The sequence below is a fragment of the Pinus tabuliformis genome, chromosome 4_1 (assembly GCF_031772625.1).
Source record: "Pinus tabuliformis cultivar Carrire ecotype Pingquan chromosome 4_1, CPIR1, whole genome shotgun sequence".
NCBI lineage: Eukaryota > Viridiplantae > Streptophyta > Pinopsida > Pinales > Pinaceae > Pinus > Pinus tabuliformis.
This window is the reverse complement of record NC_142303.1, coordinates 683,336,311-683,358,302: the sequence shown is the minus strand read 5'-3', so window position 1 is coordinate 683,358,302 and position 21,992 is coordinate 683,336,311. Positions and strand designations below refer to the sequence as shown.

At 37.8% G+C, this 21,992-nt stretch overlaps 1 protein-coding gene across 1 annotated transcript; it reads right to left on the bottom strand.

The window, feature by feature from the left end:
* Window positions 1-535: 535 nt before the first annotated feature.
* LOC149177977 (uncharacterized) lies at window positions 536-1,165 on the bottom strand. Its single transcript, XM_089421941.1, has one exon. It carries the CDS (start codon window positions 1,163-1,165, stop codon window positions 536-538), a length of 630 nt encoding a protein of 209 aa, XP_089278067.1.
* Between the last annotated feature and the right edge of the window lie 20,827 nt (window positions 1,166-21,992).

The window sequence follows — 21,992 nt, the reverse complement described above, 5'->3', positions numbered from 1 at the left end:
GGCAGAATTCATCATGAAAGATCTTCAATTAATGCATTATTACTTGGGGAGGGAACTAGTGGCAGAATTCATCATGAAAGATCTTCAATTAATGCATTATTACTTGGGGCTTGAAATTTGGCATAAATCTCCGAAAATCTTTCTTGGTCAACAAAAATACGTAATCAAGATCCTACAGAAGTTTGGTATGATATATTGTAAGCCAATGGAAGCTCCAATGATAACCAATTTGAAGAAGCTGATAAGTTCATATTCAAATCTTGTTGGTACAAATTCCTTCTCTGTAGAATACCATTTCGATAAAACAGAAAAGACTTAAAACACTACTTATGATTGCTTCACGTTATCAAATTTTCAATCTATTAACATCAGCATATAAACATTTCAAGTATACGGTGCCGCCAGTAAAATCCGGCCTCAAAACGAAGACTTTCATTTGATTTGGTTCGATTCTGAGAAAGAAACGCATCTGCGAAATATCACACGTAATTTGTATCAAATTTCCCTGAAAATTTAATTATCCGTCTGTAGTTGTTCAATGCACTCCATCGAAGTTCAGTGTGAAGATCTTCGACGTTTTAGGGTTTGAAACACGAGGGGATTCCTTTATTGTATCCAGTGCTGGTTTCCAATATCTAAACCTGTGTATCCTTTGGTCTCGTAACACCAATCCCAATGTCCGGTCGACTTCTTCATCCAGCTTCGGCTTTGGTGGCACAAATCGTTTTGCTACTTTTTTCTGCAATTTATCGGATCTCTCGACGCCGCCATTCCTTAATGAAAATTCATATAAATTTTTAGTGCCGACTGATGGAAGGATTCTAGAATTGCTAGAGAACTTTCTCTGGCCGAACTTGCATTGGAATGCTAAGAAATTAAGTGAGGCCATGTTGGAAGGCAAGAGTACACAGCGTAGATATTTTTCCATGGGGAGAAGAACATAGAGGCTCCCAAATGTCAAACCCTCATCAGCACTGAGCGGTGCGATGCGACGCCCAGCTTGGAGATTACTGAAGTCACATAAAAACTGCTGAGGATTGTCGACCATCAGCTCTCCCACCTTAATTGCCTCCCTAAAGTCTTCAATGCTGCCATCGTCCCACCATATAACTTTAGTGACCGCGGTGTTTCTTGACTGTTTAGCACAGCACAGATGATTCCCCATGGATTCTTACCGCTCGTTTTCAAGCTTTTTCACAGTGCTCATCTGATCTATCTATATATCCATGGCAATGCCCGCCTGATTGAAGACAACAATAATGAACTTCAGCCCAACAGAATGAAAATACGAGGCTTCTAAATGCCTACAAGCAGAAATCCCGAAGAGGGAGGTTGTGGGTTTTGCTAAGAAAATGAGGAGGCTATAGGTTGAATTAGACCAACTAGCTAGCGAGCTATATATATTGAATGTCTAGTGACGACCTGTTCACGATTTAGACGGTTGCAGAAAATACACACGACAAACAGTAAAAGTTGATGGTTCGAAGCCACGTGATAAGTAGTAGTTTATCTACGAATTTGGCGCGTTCGAAGAAGTCGACTTAATCCATCTATCTACTGTACCTGATCTTCGTCTCTCTGGGTAAAAGTCTGCACACACCAAAACAAGGTTTATCGGTATGACACAAACGTATAGTTGTAATAGTTGTAACAATGCAATATAACTAGCACAACCATATTTACCAATATGGTTGATATACACCGATAGGCTTATATCAATCACATTAATAATTATTATAGGTTTTTAGAATTATTAATAACTATATAAATAATTATATAAATATTAACAACCAGATTATTTATATATATTATTGTATAAATATTATATTAATATTATAATAACTATATAAATTCCTAATATATATTAATTAATAATAAAAATAGCTCATAATAATATTAGATTATCATTATATTATTTAAATAATCTAATAATATAAAATTATAAAAAAATAATAACAATTATATTGTATTACAATAATAATAATATTTGATTATAATATTATAATAATATTATATTATTATTATATTATTATAATAATATACAAATATAATTACCGTATTATCATAATAATATAATCAATATTATTATAATAAGAACAATAAAAATCAATTATTTATTATTTATGATAATTAATAACTATACAAATAATAGCAACTATATTCTTATATAATTATAGGTTTATGATTATTATATTAATATTATTATAATAATACAAACTCATAATAATATCAGTATTATTTATTATTATTATTATTATTCTTAGGCTTTAGCATTTTTAATATATATCGTAAGGTTTGTATACATATGGTTAATTATTATTAGTATTTAGGATTATTAATAACTATATAAATATTAACAACCAGATTATTTATATATATTACTGTATAAATATTATAATAATTATATAAACTCCTAATATATATTAATTAATAATAAGAATGGCTCATAATAATATTAGATTATCATTATATTATTTAAAAAATCTAATAATATAAAATTAAAAAATAATAATAACAATTATATTGTATAATAATAATAATAATATTTGATTATAATATTATATTATTGTAATAATATACAAATATAATTACCATATTATTAGGGAGGAAAAAGGGATGGAGACCGCGCGATCTGGGTTAGGCTAGGGTTTCTGAAACCCTGCAGCTGAAGGAACTCGCCACTCTCCGTTACTCTTCCATCACACCTGCTCCATCCGTCCGTTTATGCTGCCAACATTGTCTCCGTCCAGCTCCATCACGAACCTCAAGGTTTTGTTTTACCTGACGCTGTGTTACCCTAGCTTACCTGTGGCGGTTTCTCATTGAACCTTCAACCGCTACATGTCTTTTTCGCCGGGATTATCTGCTCCGCTTTGTGCTCACCGTTCCGAGGCGCCGTTAGCCATGGATGACCTGGAGACCGTCGACTACTCCGCTGACCCCTTGGAGGGGGTCTCCATCTGGCGAACCCCAATGGCCAGCTCAGAAGGTATGTACTACGACGACTTCTCTGGGCATTACTCACAGTTTTCGCATGGTGAATCCTCCAGATCTCTGCCGGTGGTCCTCCCGGATGATCCTCCCACCTGGCCGGCTCTTTCGACGCCCCCTCACTCCCCGGCGACCCTTGGGTTTGTTACTGGATGCCTTAACCCCAACCCGGGTTTAGACCCTCGGGCAGCTGGCTCATCTCACCGCCAAGCACATAACCCTAACCTGACACTATCCTCTTCCGGTCCCTTGGGTTATCTTGGTCCCTCCTCTGGCTGTTTTACCTCCGTACCCCCGCTCTCGGGCCCCCTCTCTGGGTTTACTCACGATTCCCCTGCCGGCATCCCTGCCCCCCATCAGTTTTCGGCTCCCCCTCATATCTCTTCTCCGGCTTCTGGACATCCGCAGAACCCTCCCCCTCCCGGTGGCCCTAAAAGGAAATCTAAGTGTTTCAAATCAAGAGAAGTTGATTATTTCCTCAGACTGGAAGAAGACATACAGTGGGGCGAAGCGATGGATTTTGCAGATCGAGTTTTAGTCGGCCGTATTAGGGGACGCAGCTATTCGGCGGCACGATTGAAGGCATGGGCTACCGAGATTTGGGGACAACACTTGGTAGACATCCCATTTGTGCAGACTTTTGTGAGAGGATGGTTCGCACTGAGATTCGCGCGTGCCGACCACACAAACTGGGTTCTGTCCTCACATTGGCATTTTGACCATGCGCCTGTGCTCCTTAAGCGATGGACACCCTTGTTTGATCCTGAGACAGAGCAGATTGGGGTTGGACCTATTTGGATTCGTCTTCCAGGTCTTCCTCTTCAATATTGGTCTGAAGAAATCTTCAAGCGCATAGGTAATGCACTCGGAACATACATGGGATATGATAAATCTTATCTTCAGACGGGCATGATGTCCTATGCTAGGATTCTCATATTCATGGACACCAGGGGTGGACTGTATGAATTCATTACAATACAGTGGAAAGACACGGCTCGACGGCAGATTATCGACTATGAGGGCATCCCATACCGCTGCCGCAGATGTCACAAAGTTGGGCATCTCTACAAGGATTGCCCACTGCTCCGGAAATCACAAAGGAATGAGAAGGAAGAGGCTCCTGAACCTACTCGGTCGATCCCACTGGAACAGCATCCGGTTCAGCCACCAGAGGATCATCAGCGCACCCACGAGGATGAGGCACCTCAGGAAGAGCCAGGGCCTGCGTGCGTGGACATCGAAGCACCCTCCTCGGCACCGCCAACATCCTCTGAGGTACCGGAGCATACATTGCCCCCCCCGGTGGACTCTGCGGTTTCGGGTATGTCATTACCTCTTTCCTCTTTATCAACTCATGCATCCTGCACATCATCAGTCTCACTCTCATTTCCATCTGTTGCATCACATTCATCACCCTCACACACACAAACATCCCTCACTTGCTCGATTCCTCCCCCACCTCCGTTGGCTCCCCCCTCACTGATCACATCATCTTTGGTTAATTCCGGGCCATCTCCTCGCTATTCCCTTCGTCCTCGGGTCAAAGACCGAGGACCTGATGTTGTTGGGCTCGACCCTATTACTTCCCCCATCTCTCACAAGACCTCTCGAGGTCGTCCATCCCGCATTACTAAAGCGAGGCACACTGCGGACGAGGAGGTCGCCCTTGGGCGACAACAAACTATTTTTGGGGCCCTTAGAGCAAAGGACGGCCCTCCTCCTCCCCCCTCATGAAGTTTCTCTCATTCAACTGTAGAGGGTTTGCTAGTTCAGCCAAAAAACTAGCGCTGAGGAGGTTGTTAACCTCGGCTCACCTGGATATTATCTTCCTTCAGGAAACCCTCTGCCGGGCGGACTACCTCATACATTCGTTAACCTCTTGGCTCCCGAACTGGACTTTCCATGCACTTGATGCATCTGGGAGATCAGGAGGCCTGGCTATAGGGGTCTGCAATAAGACAGTGGACATATGCAATTTTTGGGGAGGCAGAGGCTTCATAGGCCTCGACATCTATGATCATTCATTTGAGAGGGACTTTCGCATCATGAATGTCTATGGACCCTGCTCTGACCGGGCTTCTTACTGGAGAACCTTACTTGGATCTGAGCTTCTTCAAGCGGACAACATAATTTTAGGAGGGGACCTAAACTTCTCCCTGGGCTATTGTGAATCCTGGGGGCACATGGCACAAGTTGATACCCTCTCAGATACCATCTCCTCCCTATTAGATGATCACCACTGGGTAGACATCCCATCTGCTCGTCTACAGTACACCTGGACAAATAATAGGAGTGGAGATCAGAGTTTGGCCAGAAGACTCGATAGATATCTGATCAAAGAACAGTTATACAACGAGCTACCCAGAGCTCGTCAATGGGTGGGATCTGGTGGATTATCCGATCATAGGCCAATATTCCTGGAGGCTGATGGACTCGCTCACAAAATTAAGAGTCCCTACAAATTCAGTGCTACCTGGCTACAAGATCCTACATACATTCAGCTGGTCCATGAATACTGGCAGAACAACCCTCTCCGAGAGGAGGAGGAACTCTCTGCTGGTTTTGTTAGGAAGCTTTCAGAACTCAAGCAGATCACTAAAAATTAGGCTCACCAGAAGCGGATCCAGGATAACCACACTCTCAATGAGGCGGAAAGGGTCATCTCTGAGTATGAAAATTCTACAACAGGGATCTTCAACACTCCAGAGAGCAAGGAACAGTATAACAATCTTCTCGCCAAGCGCTCTCAAATATTGAAGGAAAGAGAAGATAGTTGGAGACTAAGGAGCAGGGCTATTTGGCTCACTGAGGGAGACAACAACACGAAATTTTATCACAAATTCGCAAATGGTCGTAAAGCCATCAATACTATCTGGGAATTAAAGGATGATCGTGGTCACACCATCTCTAACCAGCAGAACTTGGCCAGGCTTGCCACTGAGCACTTCAAGGGTATCTACAGGGCGCCCGGGAATGTCAACATATTGGAGATCATGAGAGTGGCAGAACTCTTTCCTAGATATGTGGATCAGGAAAATTCGGAAGAAATACAGAAGGAGGTGACCATGGACGAGCTGGAAGCCACATTGAAATGGTTCAAAAAGGATAAAAGCCCTGGCCCTGACGGTTGGACCATTGAATTCTACATCTCTTTTTTCGACATTCTGGGCCATGACTTATTGAACATAGTGGAGGACAGCAGGAGAAGAGGTAGGATTTCAGCGGCCATCAAATCCAACTTCATCGCCCTCATTCCCAAGTCAAATGACCCGATCTCCTTTGATGATTTCTGCCCCATATCACTCTGCAATTGCCTCTATAAGATCATTGCAAAGATTATTGCAAACCGCCTTAAGCCCATCCTCTCACAGAACATTTCATCTGAACAATTTGCTTTCCTGCATCATAGACAGATCCACGAAGCCATCGCCACAGCACAAGAGCTCATGCATACTCTTCAGATCAAAAAGCAGAAAGGAATGATTCTCAAAGTAAACCTCTCTAAGGCATTTGACAGAACAAACTGGCTATACCTTAGGTTGTTGCTTATGCATCTTGGTTTCCCATATGATTTCATCAAGTGGACGATGAGTTGCATCACTGATGTATCCTACTGTGTCGTCCTCAATGGAGAAGCCACTCCTTTTTTCACTGCTGAGAGAGGACTCAGGCAGGGATGTCCCCTCTCACTGCTGCTTTTTCTCCTAATCATGGAAGGATTGAGTAGGATAATATTATCCACCAGAAATCGGCACCAAATAACGGGCATCAAATTAGCGGATAATTTTTTCCTTACTCACCTACTTTTCGTTGATGACATTCTCATCTTCCTGAATGGCAGCATCGGTGACTCAACATCATTACATAACTCCTTCCTTCTCTTCCAACAGGCCACTGGGATGCAGATCAACAATAATAAATCAACTATCTCATCGGTTGGGTGCTCAGTACATGAAATCACATTTGCCACACAGCGCTTTCCATTTGTCACCTTGGACTTAGCGGATGGGATAAAGTACCTTGGTTTTCGTCTGAAACCATCTGGCTATAGAATCGCAGACTGGTTATGGCTCATTTCAAAAGTGGAGAAGCGGCTACAAGTCTGGTACCACAGATACCTATCACGGGCGGGCAGACTTGTACTCATAAAAGCTGTAATCGAAGCCTCCCCTGTCTACTGGATGGCCCTTGCTTGGATACCAAGGGGCATCCTGAACAAACTACAGAGTATATGCTGTAGATTCCTATGGAAAGGTCACCAGACGGGGTGTTTATTTGCATGGGTGAAATGGGAATCTATTACTAAGCCTAAAAGATGGGGTGGTTGGGGCTTAAAGAGACTAGCCTTTTTCTCAAGGGCATTGGCGGCCAAGCTCGGTTGGAGCTTACTCACTGCAGACAGTCTCTGGACTTGGGTAGCATATACAAAATATATCAAGCCGCTATCAATCCTAGATTGGATCTGTACGCGACACGGAAACAATCATCAAGTCTCCAACATCTGGAAAGCTGTCATCGACACTATCCCCCTGCTGCGTGATGGGATCACATGGAGAATTAAAGAAGGAAATGCTGTACGTGTTGGGGTGGACCCATGGGTTGGATGTGGGAACACTCACAGACTACCAGCAGAACTCATCCATCACCTCCACGATAGAGGCATCACACATATCAAGCATATTGGTGACCAAGCTAATTCCTCTTTTCTACATCAGGCTTCGTTATCAGCCAGAGCCCTTGACCTGCCCAATCAATGGATAAATGACTGGAAGGATTTTACTACTGCCCTCACACAAGCACAGATCAGACTTACAAAGGGACCAGATGAGATCATCTGGGCACACGCTAAGCATGGGGCATACACTCCTAAGCTGGGTTATCTCAGACTCATGGAGTCTTACAAGCCACCTGATGTTCAACCTACCTGGAAGGCGATTTGGAAACTTAAAGCGGCGCCCAGAACGAGACTTTTGATGTGGAATATAATTTTTGATAAAATCCCTACAGGCTCTAATCTCATGAAGCGGTCCTTCCATGGACCCTTCCGCTGTCACCTCTGTCTCAACGCTGAAGAAAGCACAGAGCATCTGTTCCTAACTTGCAGCTCGACCAAATCCTTTTGGCAATCATTATCATCTCATATCCCGCTTCTGAAAGATTGGCACGGGAGCAACCTAAAGGAGGCATGGTCAAACTGGTGCATTGAGCATTCAAGTAAGGCCAAAAATCTGCCTCTGCTGGCTTGTTGGGCTATATGGATAGCCCGTAACCAATCTATCTTCAATCTTAAAGCGCCCCACTGGCCTTCGGTCATTCTCCACACGGTGGCTGATTTTAACATGATACCTGAGGAAGACCAATCCTCCCCACCGAGAACTCTTAGACCTGTTCCCATAGATACATCAAAGCCGTGGGCTTTTTTCGACGGTTCAGCCCAAGATGATGGCTGCGGGGGGGGAGCCATACTACACCTCGATAACAGGCATTGTTACAAAATCCAAATTAATCTGGGGAGAGGCACAAACAACTATGCAGAGCTTAGCACAGCCAAGCACATTATTCACTTTGCTATACATAAACAATGCAGACACTTACAGATATTTGGTGACTCCAAAATAGTGTGCAATTGGCTTAATAATGCATCTATTTGTCATGCTTTTTCTTTGAGGCATATTCTAGATGAAGCTAAGCGATTGATCACCTCATTTGAATCCTTTGTCTGTCAACATATCTACAGGGAACAAAACACCACTGCAGATCAGCTCTCCAAAGAGGCAGCGCACAGAATAGGTGAAGATTGGTGGATACAAGAGGAAGTTGACGGCACCTTTTATCAGTATTATCACCGCCCCTTTGATGAACATATGGAATAATGGCTATAATAGCCATTGTCACTTGCAGTTTTTTTGCTTATTACAGAATGTAGATACAGCAGAACAGTACATATTTTGTTTTTATTACAGCAGCATATAATGCTCTCTGCGAAGAGCTAGCCTCATTTTTGAACACAGTTTTGACTTATTTGGTATGCTCCCTGTGTGGAGATATTTTGTTTATAGACAGTTATAATTTGAACTCGACAGGCAAAAGCCTGCATATGGATATGTTTCGGCATCTGCAAAATGTAATTTTCTTAACTTTAATGAAAATTACGACTTTTTCCCAGGGGAAAAAAAAAAAATTACCATATTATCATAATAATATAATAATATTTTATAGTCAATATTATTATAATAAGAACAATAAAGACCAATTATTTATTATTTATAATAATTAATAAATATATATTTTTATATATTTATATATTTATGATTATTATATGAATTTTATTATAATAATATAAACTCATAATAATATAAAATCTATGATTAATACTATAAACCTGAGCAATTTATATCATAAACCTAATGGATTATAAACTCAAAGAATCTATATTAAACACATTAATACTATAAACCCTATCAATAATATTATATGCTAAGAATATGAACCCTTAGATTAATAAACCCGAGGGATTGATAATATAAACCTAAGGAACTAATAACAACAAAGGATTAATACTAAAAAACTAAAAAACCAAAAGGATTAATAGTATAACCCAAGGTATATAAAATTGATGTAGTTATACCCCGCACGTACCCATAGTGTGCACAAAAATGCATAAACACATCAGTCCCGGGTATTTAACTCTCAAAGGAGTCAAAACATCACCCACAAATGGTTAAGGCCATCTTTTATCAGTTCCTTTATATTGGAACCCAATCACCTTGCTAAAACCTCCTATCAGAACTTTAATCAACCTTTGAGACTTCATATAAGACTTTATTGAAGTCTTTCATTAAACTTTCCTATCCGCGTCTTAAAACCCTTCATAACCTTTGTTTATGACTCTTAACCCCGTATATATAACCTTTTCCTTTATGAACCATTTGTTATATATAATTAACACATGAAAACCCTTTGTCGGCGCTATTTCCATTATAACCCATTAACAAAGGAAAATACAAGCAAACCATACCTTTTCCGCTTTTGGTACGGTCTTGGCACACTTGACGAGGATCACCTTTATCGCTATTGCAACTTTCCATTCCCATGGTCATTTTAACACACGACTCCATATCCTCCGATATGCGATTAAAATAACAGACATCAATTCATATAAGCCGCGCTTAATAAATCTTCAGGTCCACTCTTATCGCATACCCCAATACTCTTTACCCTGATCAAAATACACTATCGGTGATTATTCCATGAGAAATGCGCTAACATGCAAAACGCATTATCGGTGGGGTTATTCCATAAGAAATGGAATAACACTATCAGCACTTTGCTATCGCGATTCCATTTGACTTGCCAATATGCGATTAGCAATCAGATCTGGGCCATCGATCTAGACTCTCCATCCGATGGTCCATGATGGATTGCATTATCGCAATCAGTCTTTTCAATGGTCGGACCCCATTCACTCCAAAGCAGTGATTTGACCAAAATTTTGGGACCGATAAGGGTATATGGCAACTTTTATAAATTTTCTAGTCCGCTTTACGAGTCCGCTAAGTGTTTTTGCGCGATTTCTCAGTGTAAACTGGAATTCGTTGCCTTTGATGGATTCTCGTTTACACTGATAAATCACACAAAAACACTTAGCGGATCCGTAAAGTGGATTTGAAAACTTATAAAAGTTTCCCTATACCCTTATCAGGTCCGAAAGTTTGGTTGGATCGGCGCATTGGAGTGAATAGGGTTTGACCATTGAAAAGATAGATTAGGATAATGTGATGCATCATGGACCATCAGATCGAGAGTCCAGATCGACAATCCAGATGCGATCGACGATCGCATATCGGGGAGGTCAAGAACTAACAATTTATGAATGTTGTGATAGCGCGATGTGGCGGAATGCTGATACGTCGATAGCGATAAATCGGCGATCGGAGGATTCAGAAGGCGGGTGTCAGGAATCAGAGCTGCGGAAAGGTCGAAAGAGTGGACCCGATTGTCTTTATAGATGTGGGTGTATAAATTTTGAAGTCCGAACTAAGGGTTTGAAGCAAGCTTTCATGGTTTTCCCATGTATTTCCCGTATTCCGATAGCTAAATGGTTAAAAGGGTTATAAGGCTTAAAGGCCTATATGTAATGCTTCCGATAGTATAAAAGCCTCGATAAATTTATATGGCTCCGATTTAATGTAAGTCCACGGTTGAAAGGCTCAAGGCCTAAAGAAATGCTTTCGATAGGCTTAGTGGGTCATAACCCACAGGCCTTAAGATCGATTTTTTTTTAAGGAAAAGGATTTTGCTTAACCCCCAAGATCTCTTTTCATCAAAAACCTATGATAAACAAAAGGGACTAATATTATAAACCTGAGGAACTAATAAACCCAATGGTTTAATATTATAAACCCAAGGAATTATTGAACCCAATGGATAAATATTAAAAACCTAAGGGATCAAGAAGTGCAAGGGATTGATATTACAAATACAAGAGAATAATAAAGATGACCATGATTGATATTATAAACCCAAGTTAATAATAAACCCAAAGGATTAATACTAAAACCCCAAGGGATTATGAACCTAAGAAAATAATATTAAACACAAGGGACTAATATTATAAACCCAACATTGGTAAACCCTAATATAAATATTAGGAATACTAAAATAAACATGGTTTATTTTCATGGTGAGACAATCCTTGTCATGATGTGACATTCAACCATGGTTGAACATGGTTGTCTATGATTGACAATGGTTGACCATGATCGATGTTATAAACCTAAGGGAATAATAAACCCAAGGGGTTGATATTATAAACCTAAAGGAATAAATAAAACTAAGGGATCAATATTAAAACCCCAAGGGTTTATGAACCCAAGGAAATAATATTAAACCCATGGGACTAATATTATAAACCCAACATTTTTAAACGCAAATATAAACACTACAAACACTAAAATAAACATGGTTTATTTTGATGGTGAAACAATCATTGTCAAAATGTGACATTCAAACATGGTTGCCCATGGTTTGCTATGATTGACAATGGTTGAGCATGATTGATATTATAAACACAAAGCAATAATAAAATGAAGGGATTAATACTAAAACCCCAAGGGATTATGAACCGAAGGGAATAATATTAAACCCATGGGACTAATATTACAAATGCAGCATTGGTAAACCCAAATATAAATACTACAAACACTAAAATAAACATAGTTTATTTTGATGGTGAGACGATCCTTGTTACAATGCAACATCCAAACATGGTTGACCATGTTTTGCTACGATTGATATTATAAACCTAAAGGAATAAAAAATCCAAAGGATTGATATTTTAAACCGAAATGAATAATAAATCCAAGGGATTAATACTAAAACCCCAAGGGATTATGAACCGAAGGGAATAATATTAAGCCCAATAAACCCAAGAGAATAATATAAACCCAACATTCGTAAACCCAAATATAAATATTAGAAACACTAAAATAAACATGGTTTATTTTCATGGTGGGACAATCTCTGTCAAAATGCGACATTCAACCATGGGAATAATATTATAAACCCAACATTGGTAAACCCAAATATAAATACTACAAACGCTAAAATAAACATGGTTTATTTTGATGGTGAGATAATTCTTGTCACAATGGGACATTCAACCATGGTTGACCATGTTTGGCTATGGTTGACAATGGTTTACCATGATTTATATTATAAACCTAAGGGAATAATAAACCCAAAGGATTGATATTATAAACCCAAATGAATAATAAACCCAAGGGATTAATACTAAAACCCGAGGGATTATGGACCCAAAGGAATAATATTAAACCCAAGGGACTAATATTATAAACCCAACATTCGTAAACCGAAATATAAATATTACAAAGACTAAAATAAACATGATTTATTTTCATGGTGAGAAAATCCTTGTCAAAATGTGACATTCAACCACGGTTGACCATGGTTGACCATGATTAATATTATAAACCTAAGGGAATAATAAACCCAAGGGATTGATATTAAAACCCAAATGAATAATAAACCCAAGGGAGTAATACTAAAACCCCAAGGGGCTATGAACCCAAGCGAATAATATTAAACCCAAGGGACTAATATTATAGACCCAACATTCGTAAACCCAAATGTAAATATTACAAAGACCCAAATAAACATGATTTATTTTCATTGTGAAACAATATTTGTCAAAATGGGTCCTTCAACCATTGGACTAATATGGTAAACCCAAATATAAATATTAAAAACACTAAAATAGACATGGTTTATTTTCATGGTGAGACATTCTTTGTCAAAATGCAACATTCAACCATTGGACTAATATTATAAACCCAATATTCGTAAATCCAAATATAAATACTACAAACACTAAATTAAACATGATTTATTTTGATGGTGAGACAATCCTTGTCACAATGCGACATTCAAACATGGTTGACCATGATTGATAATATAAACCTAACGGAATAATAAACCCAAGGGATTGATATTATAAACCCAAATGAATAATAAACCCAAGGGATTAATACTAAAACCGCAGGGGATTGTGAACCCAAGGGAATAGTATTAAACCTGAGGGACTAATATTATAAAAACAACATTCGTAAACCCAAATATAAATATTACAAAGACCAAAATAAACATGATTTATTTTCATGGTGAAACAATATTTATCAAAATGGGACATTCAACCATTGGAGTAATATGGTAAACCCAAATATAAATATTACAAACACTAAAATAAACATGGTTTATTTTCATGGTGATACAATCTTTGTCAAAATGTGACATTAACCAATGGACTAATATTATAAACACAACATTGGTAAACCCAAATATAAATACTACAAACACTAAATTAAACATGATTTATTTTGATGGTGAGACAATCCTTGTGACAATGCGACATTCAACATGGTTGACCATGATTGATAATATAAACTTAAGGGAATAATAAACCCAAGGGATGGATATTATAAACCCAAATGAATAATAAACCCAAGGCATTAATACTAAAACCCCAAGGGATTGTGAACCCAAGGGAATAATATTAAACCCAAGGGACTAATATTATAAACCCAACATTCATAAACCCAAATATAAATATTACAAAGACTAAAATAAACATGATTTATTTTCATGGTGAGACATGGATTAATACTAAAAGCATAAAAAAACCAAAGGATTAATATTGTAAACCGAAGGTATATAATCCCTAAGATAAATATCATAAACCCTAAAACAAGCAAGGTTGATTATGTTGACCATGATTGATGTTCATATTGAGACAATATTTTTTAGAATGTCGCATTGGACCATGGTTGACCATGATTTTCATATAAAGAGAATCCTTCTCACAACGTGACATTGGAGCATGGTTGACCATGGTTGATTTTCATATTGACAATCTGTGTCAGAGTGGTTGACCATGGTTGTGACAATGTGACATTGTACAATGAGACAATCTTTGTCATATTGTAAGCATGACTATTGATGATCTTTGACCATGATTTACCATGGTTGATTTTTATATTGAAGAAATCTTTATCACAATGTGACATCAAAGCATGGTTGATAATGGTTGACGATGGCTGATTTCAATATTGAGACAATTTTTGTCACAATGTGACGTTTAACCATGGTTGATAATATAAACCTAAGGGAATAATAAACCCAAGGGATTGATATTATAAACCCAAATGAATAATAAACCCAAGGTATTAATACTAAAACACCAAGGGATTGTGAACCCAAGGGAATAATATTAAACCCAAGGGACTAATATTATAAACCAACATTCATAAACCCAAATATAAATATTACAAAGGCTAAAATAAACATGATTTATTTTCATGGTGTGACATGGATTAATACTAAAAGCATAAAAAAACCAAAGGATTACTATTGTAAACTCAATGTATATAATCCCTACGATAAATATCATAAACCCTAAAACAAGCATGGTTGATCATGTTGACCATGATTGATGTTCATATTGAGAAAATATTTTTCAGAATGTGGCATTGGACCATGGTTGATGATGATTTTCATATAAAGAGAATCCTTCTCACAACGTGACGTTGGAGCATGGTTGACCATGGTTGATTTTCATATTGACAATCTGTGTCAGAGTGCGACGTTGGACCATGGTTAACCATAGTTGGCCATGGATGACCATGGTTATGACAATGTGACATTGTACTATGAGACAATCTTTGTCTTACTATAAGCATGAATATTGATGATCTTTGACCATAATTTACCATGGTTGATTTTGATATTGAGGAAATCTTTATCACAATGTGACATTAGAGCATGGTTGATAATGGTTGACGATGGCTAATTTCGATATTGAGACAATTTTTGTCATAATGTGACGTTTAAACATGGTTGATCATGCTTGATTTTCATATTTACCATGTTTTACCATGAGTGATTTTCATTTTGAGAAAATCTTTGTCACAATGCAACATTTGACCATGGTTGAACATGATTGGATATGATTGAATATGGTTGGCAATGATTGATTTTCATATTGAGACAATCGTTATTATAATGTGACACTAGACCATGGTTCACCATGAATGACAACGCTTGGCAGTGGTTGATTTTCATATCGAGACAACCTTTGTCACAATGTGCCATTGGGCCATGGTTGACCATGATTATAAACCCAATGGATTTATATTAAATCCTAGGATTAATATTATAAACCATATGAATAATATTATACCCTAGGAATATGGACGCTTAGATTAATAAACCCAAGGGATTAATATTATAAACCCTAGTGACTAATAAACAAAAGGAATTAATACTAAAAACTGAGAAGATTATAAACCCAAGGGAATAATATCAAATCTAAGGGCATAACATTATATACCCTAGGTATATAAAGCCTAAGATAAATATTATAAACCACAAGATAAACATGGTCGACCATTGTTGACTATGGTTGATTTTCATATTGACACAATCTTTGTCACAATGCAACGTTCGACTATGGTTATCCGTGATTTATTTTCATATTGAGACAATCTTTGTCAGAATGCAACATTAGACTATGGTTGACCATGGTTGATTTTCATATTGAGACAATATTTGTCACAATTGACGTTGGACCATGGTTGACCATGGATGGCTATTGTTGTTGGACCAAGAGACAATCTTCGTTACAATGTGACCATGATTATTGACCATGGTTGACCATGATGGATGAAAGTTGATTTTCATATTGATAAAATAATTTTCATAATGAGACGTTGGACCATGGTTGACCATGATTGACCATGGTTGACCATGGTCGACGATGGTTGACCACGGTTTATTTTTATATTGTGACAATCTTTGTCACAATGTGATGTTGGACCATAGTTGACCATGATTGATTTTCATATTGAGACAATCTTTTTCACAATGTGATGTTTGAATGAATATTCTAAACCCTAAAATAAACATAGTTGGCCATCATTGACCATAGTTGATTTTCATATTGACATAAATATTAATTATAAACATTAATAATACTAAAAGTAATATTAATATTCACATTCATATTAATTAATATTATTATTAAAATTAAAATTAATATTAATATTAAAAATAATATAAATAAATAATATAAAAACTTTATATTAGAGTTTTATACATTAAATTAATGTTAATGATATTCATAATAACAATATTTATTAGTATTGATATTAATATTATTAATAAATTAAAATAACACAAAATTAAAATAATTTAAAATTAGCACATTAAATAAATTAAAATTAAAATAACTTAAATTTATATTATATATTATAATCTATAATAAATTTTCATATTAATATTAATATTAATATATAATATTAAAACTAAATGTCAGTAAGCCTAGATTCAATGGTGGGTATTGGGGTTTGACCCCCTAGAGCTGATGTAATCGGATGGTAGGTTGTATCTGATCCTTGCTTGTGGATAAGGGTAACAAAAAGCACTACTCCTGATGAAACTGGGTCTGGTCCTGACTCTCTTGGTCCTGACTAACCTGACTGGAGGAGAGGAAACATCGGGGCACTAAAAGTAGATTTTCTTCTTACTGAAGATTGGTACGAAGTCGCTTGTCCATTCGTCACATTACCGTACCAACCGTCTTCGTCGCATTACCGTTCGTCTGAGGACAGTCAATAAGAAATATCCTTCCGTACCAACCCGAGAAGAGTTGTGGTCTGATCGCCCGCCTTACGAGTTCGGGTCGCCTTTCAATATTAGTTCTGGTCGCGGGCATGTATACTTTAGATTGGGTCGACTACCTTAGATATTTTATTTATATTTAATATTGTTAATATGAATTAGATTAATACTAAAATAATTAATATTAATATGAACATAATAATAATAATAATAATAATGAAGAAAAAGAATAATAATATTGTAAATTAAAACTTATTAATAGTATTTTTAATACCAAATGTTTTTAATATTTTTCATAAATATTAATATTAATATTAGTTATAATATTAATGTCAAAAGAAAACTTGGTAACCATGCCCATGGCCCACAAACAGCTCCAAACGTAACCAAAAGATCCATCAACTATTCGATCAACCATGAGCGAATCTAACGGAAAAACGGTAATCTCGGGTAGCCATGACCGATAATAGGGCAAGGTACAAGGGAAGGGGAGGGTACTGGGGAGGGGGAGGGAGAAGGGAGAGAGGAGAAAGTGAAAGGAAATAAGAGAAAGGGGGAGGGAGAAGGGAGAGGGGAAAAAGAGAAAGGAAATAAGAGAAAGGGAGAAGGGAGAGGGGAAAAAGAGAAAGGAAAAGGGAGAAGGGAGAGAGAAAAAAGAGAAACTTTCTCTTATTTCCTTTCTCTTTTTCCCCTCTCCCTTCTCCCTCCCTCCTTCTCTTATTTCCTTTCTCTTTTTCCCCTCTCCCTTCTCCCTTCCCCCCTCCCGGGGAGGGAGAAGGGAGAGGAGAAAAAGAGAAAGAAAATAAGAGAAAGGAAATAATGGGGAGGGAGAAGGAAGAGGGGAAAAAGAGAAAGGAAATAAGAGAAAGCTAACCCTTTAACTTTTTACACTGTCCTGAAATGAAGATTTTCCATCTCTCTAAACTTTTTCGGTTCCGATATCGGAGATAACCCTCGAGCTTTTTAATCGCTCAAAATCCTCTGGAGTCACGAGATCCCAAAACGCTGTATCAACTTGCCCGGACGATCACTGTTCATATGGACCCGAAACAAAAATAAAGCACCACTGAAAGGGATTTCAGGTCCATTTGGTAAATTAACGCTCTTGTTGTTTAGTGCCCGAAATCCTTAGGATGCCTGGGATAACTCCAACATGTTCACTTTCTAACTGATCAGACGTTCCCACAAATCTAAAAGTTAGATACATTGTTTCAGTTATAATATTAATGTCATTAATAATATTAATATTATTAATTAAATGTCATTAATATCAATAATTAACATTAAAATCAATATTTATAAATATTAACATTATTAAAAGTAATATTCATATACATATTAATTAATATTAATAATAATGAATATTGAAATTAATATTTTTTTTTTCTGTATAAAGACTAATTCTATTAGGAAAAGAAGAGTATAATACAATCAAGCTTGCAAGCAAGCGAAGCAAAAAGCAAGGGAGCCAAAGAGGGAAGGCTCCACCTTGCTTCTTGACGAAAAACCAAGAGAGGGCAAGAGCGAGCTCGGACTAACAAAAAGCATGAACTGAGCAGAGAGAACTACCCTGAGGGGGCAGTTACTAACACACGACTTTTTTTTCCTTTTTTCTTGCTTACTTTGACCCATCCAGAGGAGCTTGGCTGAGCTGAAACAAGTTGAAGACTATTCTGCCCTGGCGGCTGAGTATCCTTATCAGAGTCTGAGGACGAAGTCGAATGAGAACGCTTCTGAGATATCTGAGAGACTGAGGGGATTGCCGGGTCGTCCAGGGGAGTATCTAACGGAATCTCAACGTTCTGCTCATCTGCTGCAATTTCCTCCTCCTCCAAACTGGAGGAGTCTGAATCGTCCATAGGGGGGGGAGGCACACAGGGATTCCAAGTTTTGGACTTGGGTCTGCGCTTTAGATCCTTCTTTTTGTCTAGGTACTGGGAACAGGAACTTTGGAGGTGCCCTGTTTGATGACAATGGCGGCAACGGAAGGCTGTATTCTCGTAATCCAAGATTTGAGTCCAATGGAAATCACCATACTTGAGATTTATCTGATCCGGCAGTCCTTTGCTAAGATCTATTTCTACACAGAGTCTAGCATAGGTGAAGATCCCCTGTTCCTTCCGAGAAGAATCTACTGCTAGGTAGCGTCCTAAAGTTCCTGCAATGGCTAAGAAAACAGAGACATGCCATAGATGTGCCGGAAGGTTCGGTAGCCTGACCCAAATGGGAATCTTGGTGATAACAGCTGTAGAAGGGTCGAAGTCTGGAAACCAAGGAGTAAGGAAAAGTCCAGCCGAGCCCCAGAACCAAGGGCCTCCCGTTAAGGCTTTCTGGTAGTCTTCAGCTAAGTCGAAAGCCACAATGAAAAATCCTTTTGAACATAAGTATATCTGGCTTTTTTTGGTCCAATTGGTATGGATCCATTGGTATAGATCTGATGTTCGAGGCCATAGCCCATTAAATCTGCAGATAAGTGCAGATTCTGCAAAAAGCTGATAACGATCGTCAATCCCAGGATGGGAGAGATTGATGGAAGGGATGTCCTCTAATTTGTCTACCAGAAAAGGCTTTGGAGCCTCAGATGGATGGCCTGCTGTCGAAGAGGGTTGAGGATGGGCAGCATCTTTGCGGACAACATCTTTATAAGAGAAAGAAGGGGCAGAGGAGGTCTTCCTACAAGAACCCCCTCTCAAACGAAAGGTAGCTACAATAGAGGCGTCCCTCTGAATGCTGTAAAATGAGAGAGGACGGGTATTCATAAGTTGCTTACCCTTGTATATCAGTCTGAGGTGAAATGAGGGGATCCCTAGCTGGCATTCAAGATTCTGCAAAAGGTCCTGCACCAGATCCGTTGCGCGTGCCCATTGCATTGTTGTCTTGCCTGATAGATTGACTTGGATCTGGAAAACATGTGGTTCTGCATGCAGATCTGGTGCAGATCTGGCCTCTTCTACCCGGCTCCAACAGATCCAGGAGTCCTTAGATCCATAGCGCAGATAGAGAGAGTTATTCTCTTGAAATGCGTTCATCACATTAGTCCCAACATCCAGCTTGCTGCCACAGCGAGCAGCAGTGAACGCGTCGCCTCTGCAAGCAAACACGGGTGCTGTAGCTTGGGAAGGCACCTTAAGAAAGGGCTTTAGCCATACGCATCCAATGCAATCCTTTCTTGCCTCCGCTGGCCCTATTGTGTCCTCTGAGCGCGCTTTCGATGACTCCCTTCGATCCCCAGTGTGCCCTCTACGCTTCGCAGTATTACTCTGTTCTTCCTGCGTTAGGGTTTGAGCTGAAACGCTATACACTGCGTTAGATCCATGCTCACGCTTAACCTTCGACCCTGATCCAGAGCTGCAGGGCCGTGTCCTTGACCAGAGGGGCTCCGAGCCAAGTCTGCCTCCCTCACCGAGCAGAGATGTCGCGCCGCCATGGATTTTGAGTGAAACAGCTTCTCTGCGCTCGGCTGCCATTTTTCTTATCAGTTTTTGACTCAAATAGAAAAAGTTCTTGAAATTAATATTAATTATTCATATTAAAATTTAATTTAATATCAAATTTTATTAATATTATCGTTAATACTAAAAGTTGTTAACATTATTTATAATTGTAATGTTAATGTTATTAATAATATGAATATTAATAATTAAAACTAAAATCATAATTTAATTAAAATTCTTATTAATAATTAACATTTATGTTAATGTGATTTAAATTTTTATTAATTTTATATATTTAAATTAATTATCTTATATTTATTTATTATATTAATATTATTAAATTTGTAATTGTAAACAATAATTTTATAAAAGTATTATTATTTTTATTTTTTATATTATGATTAAGTTTTTATTGTTATTATTGATTGTTGACTCAAATTTTTGATGCTAATGTTAATATTGATAAATATAAATTAAACTTGATATTAAAAATTCAAGATAACTCAATATTATAAGTTCTAATATTGAAAACATGCACTATTGAAAATTTCATTACATTTAGAGTTCATTAAATTTAGGAGAGTCACTTAAAGTTAATTGAGTCAAGGACAAGTAAATTGAGTTCTAATTATAAATTATATTTGGGAAAAGTAAAATTTAGGAGAGTCACTTAAAGTTAATTGAGTCAAGGACAAGTAAATTGAGTTCTAATTATAAATTATATTTGGGAAAAGTAAAATTTAGAATGTGTATATTGAGTTATTTTGTGTTAGTATAAATATTTTAGTATAAATACTTTTCATTCAATTTATTGTAATTAATAAAAATCTTGTTATTGTGTTTAAATTATTTAAATTATTATGTGCTTTACTTCCATTACCTTTCCACTAAAGTGATATCATCACTAAAGTGATATCATAACCTGCTTAAAAAAAATCAAGAGAGCAGATTAGCAACCATCCCTGAAAAAGAGGAGAAATATTTTTTCGCAGATCTCTGCGTAAGAGGAGAAATATTTTTCCTCTTCCGCTAGTGGTACAGAAGGTGTTATAACACACGAGGGCACAACTGTGAACCGCGTTATAGAAGGCGTTATAACACATTTGTAGGCATGCGGGTTCCTTTCTCCATTGTGAGCGTTAGAGAAATAAGGCGATAAGTTCCGGTCATAGGCAAAGTTAGCACGCAGGCTCTTCGTAAATCGAGCAACGTGAACCAAATCGAAGGCACTTTTTTCAACGCCCCAAGTCAAGCCGTTGAAAAGGTTTCCATTAAAGTTTGATTTTTGACGATTTCATAAATTATGACGGGTTATACATATTATTAAACTATTATAAAGGAGTATTGAATATTAAAAAGGGCTTTGGCTTTTAA

Excerpts from the sequence above, each read along its gene's own strand:
- LOC149177977 (XM_089421941.1), bottom strand. The coding sequence starts at position 1,165 with ATGGGGAATCATCTGTGCTGTGCTAAACAGTCAAGAAACACCGCGGTC.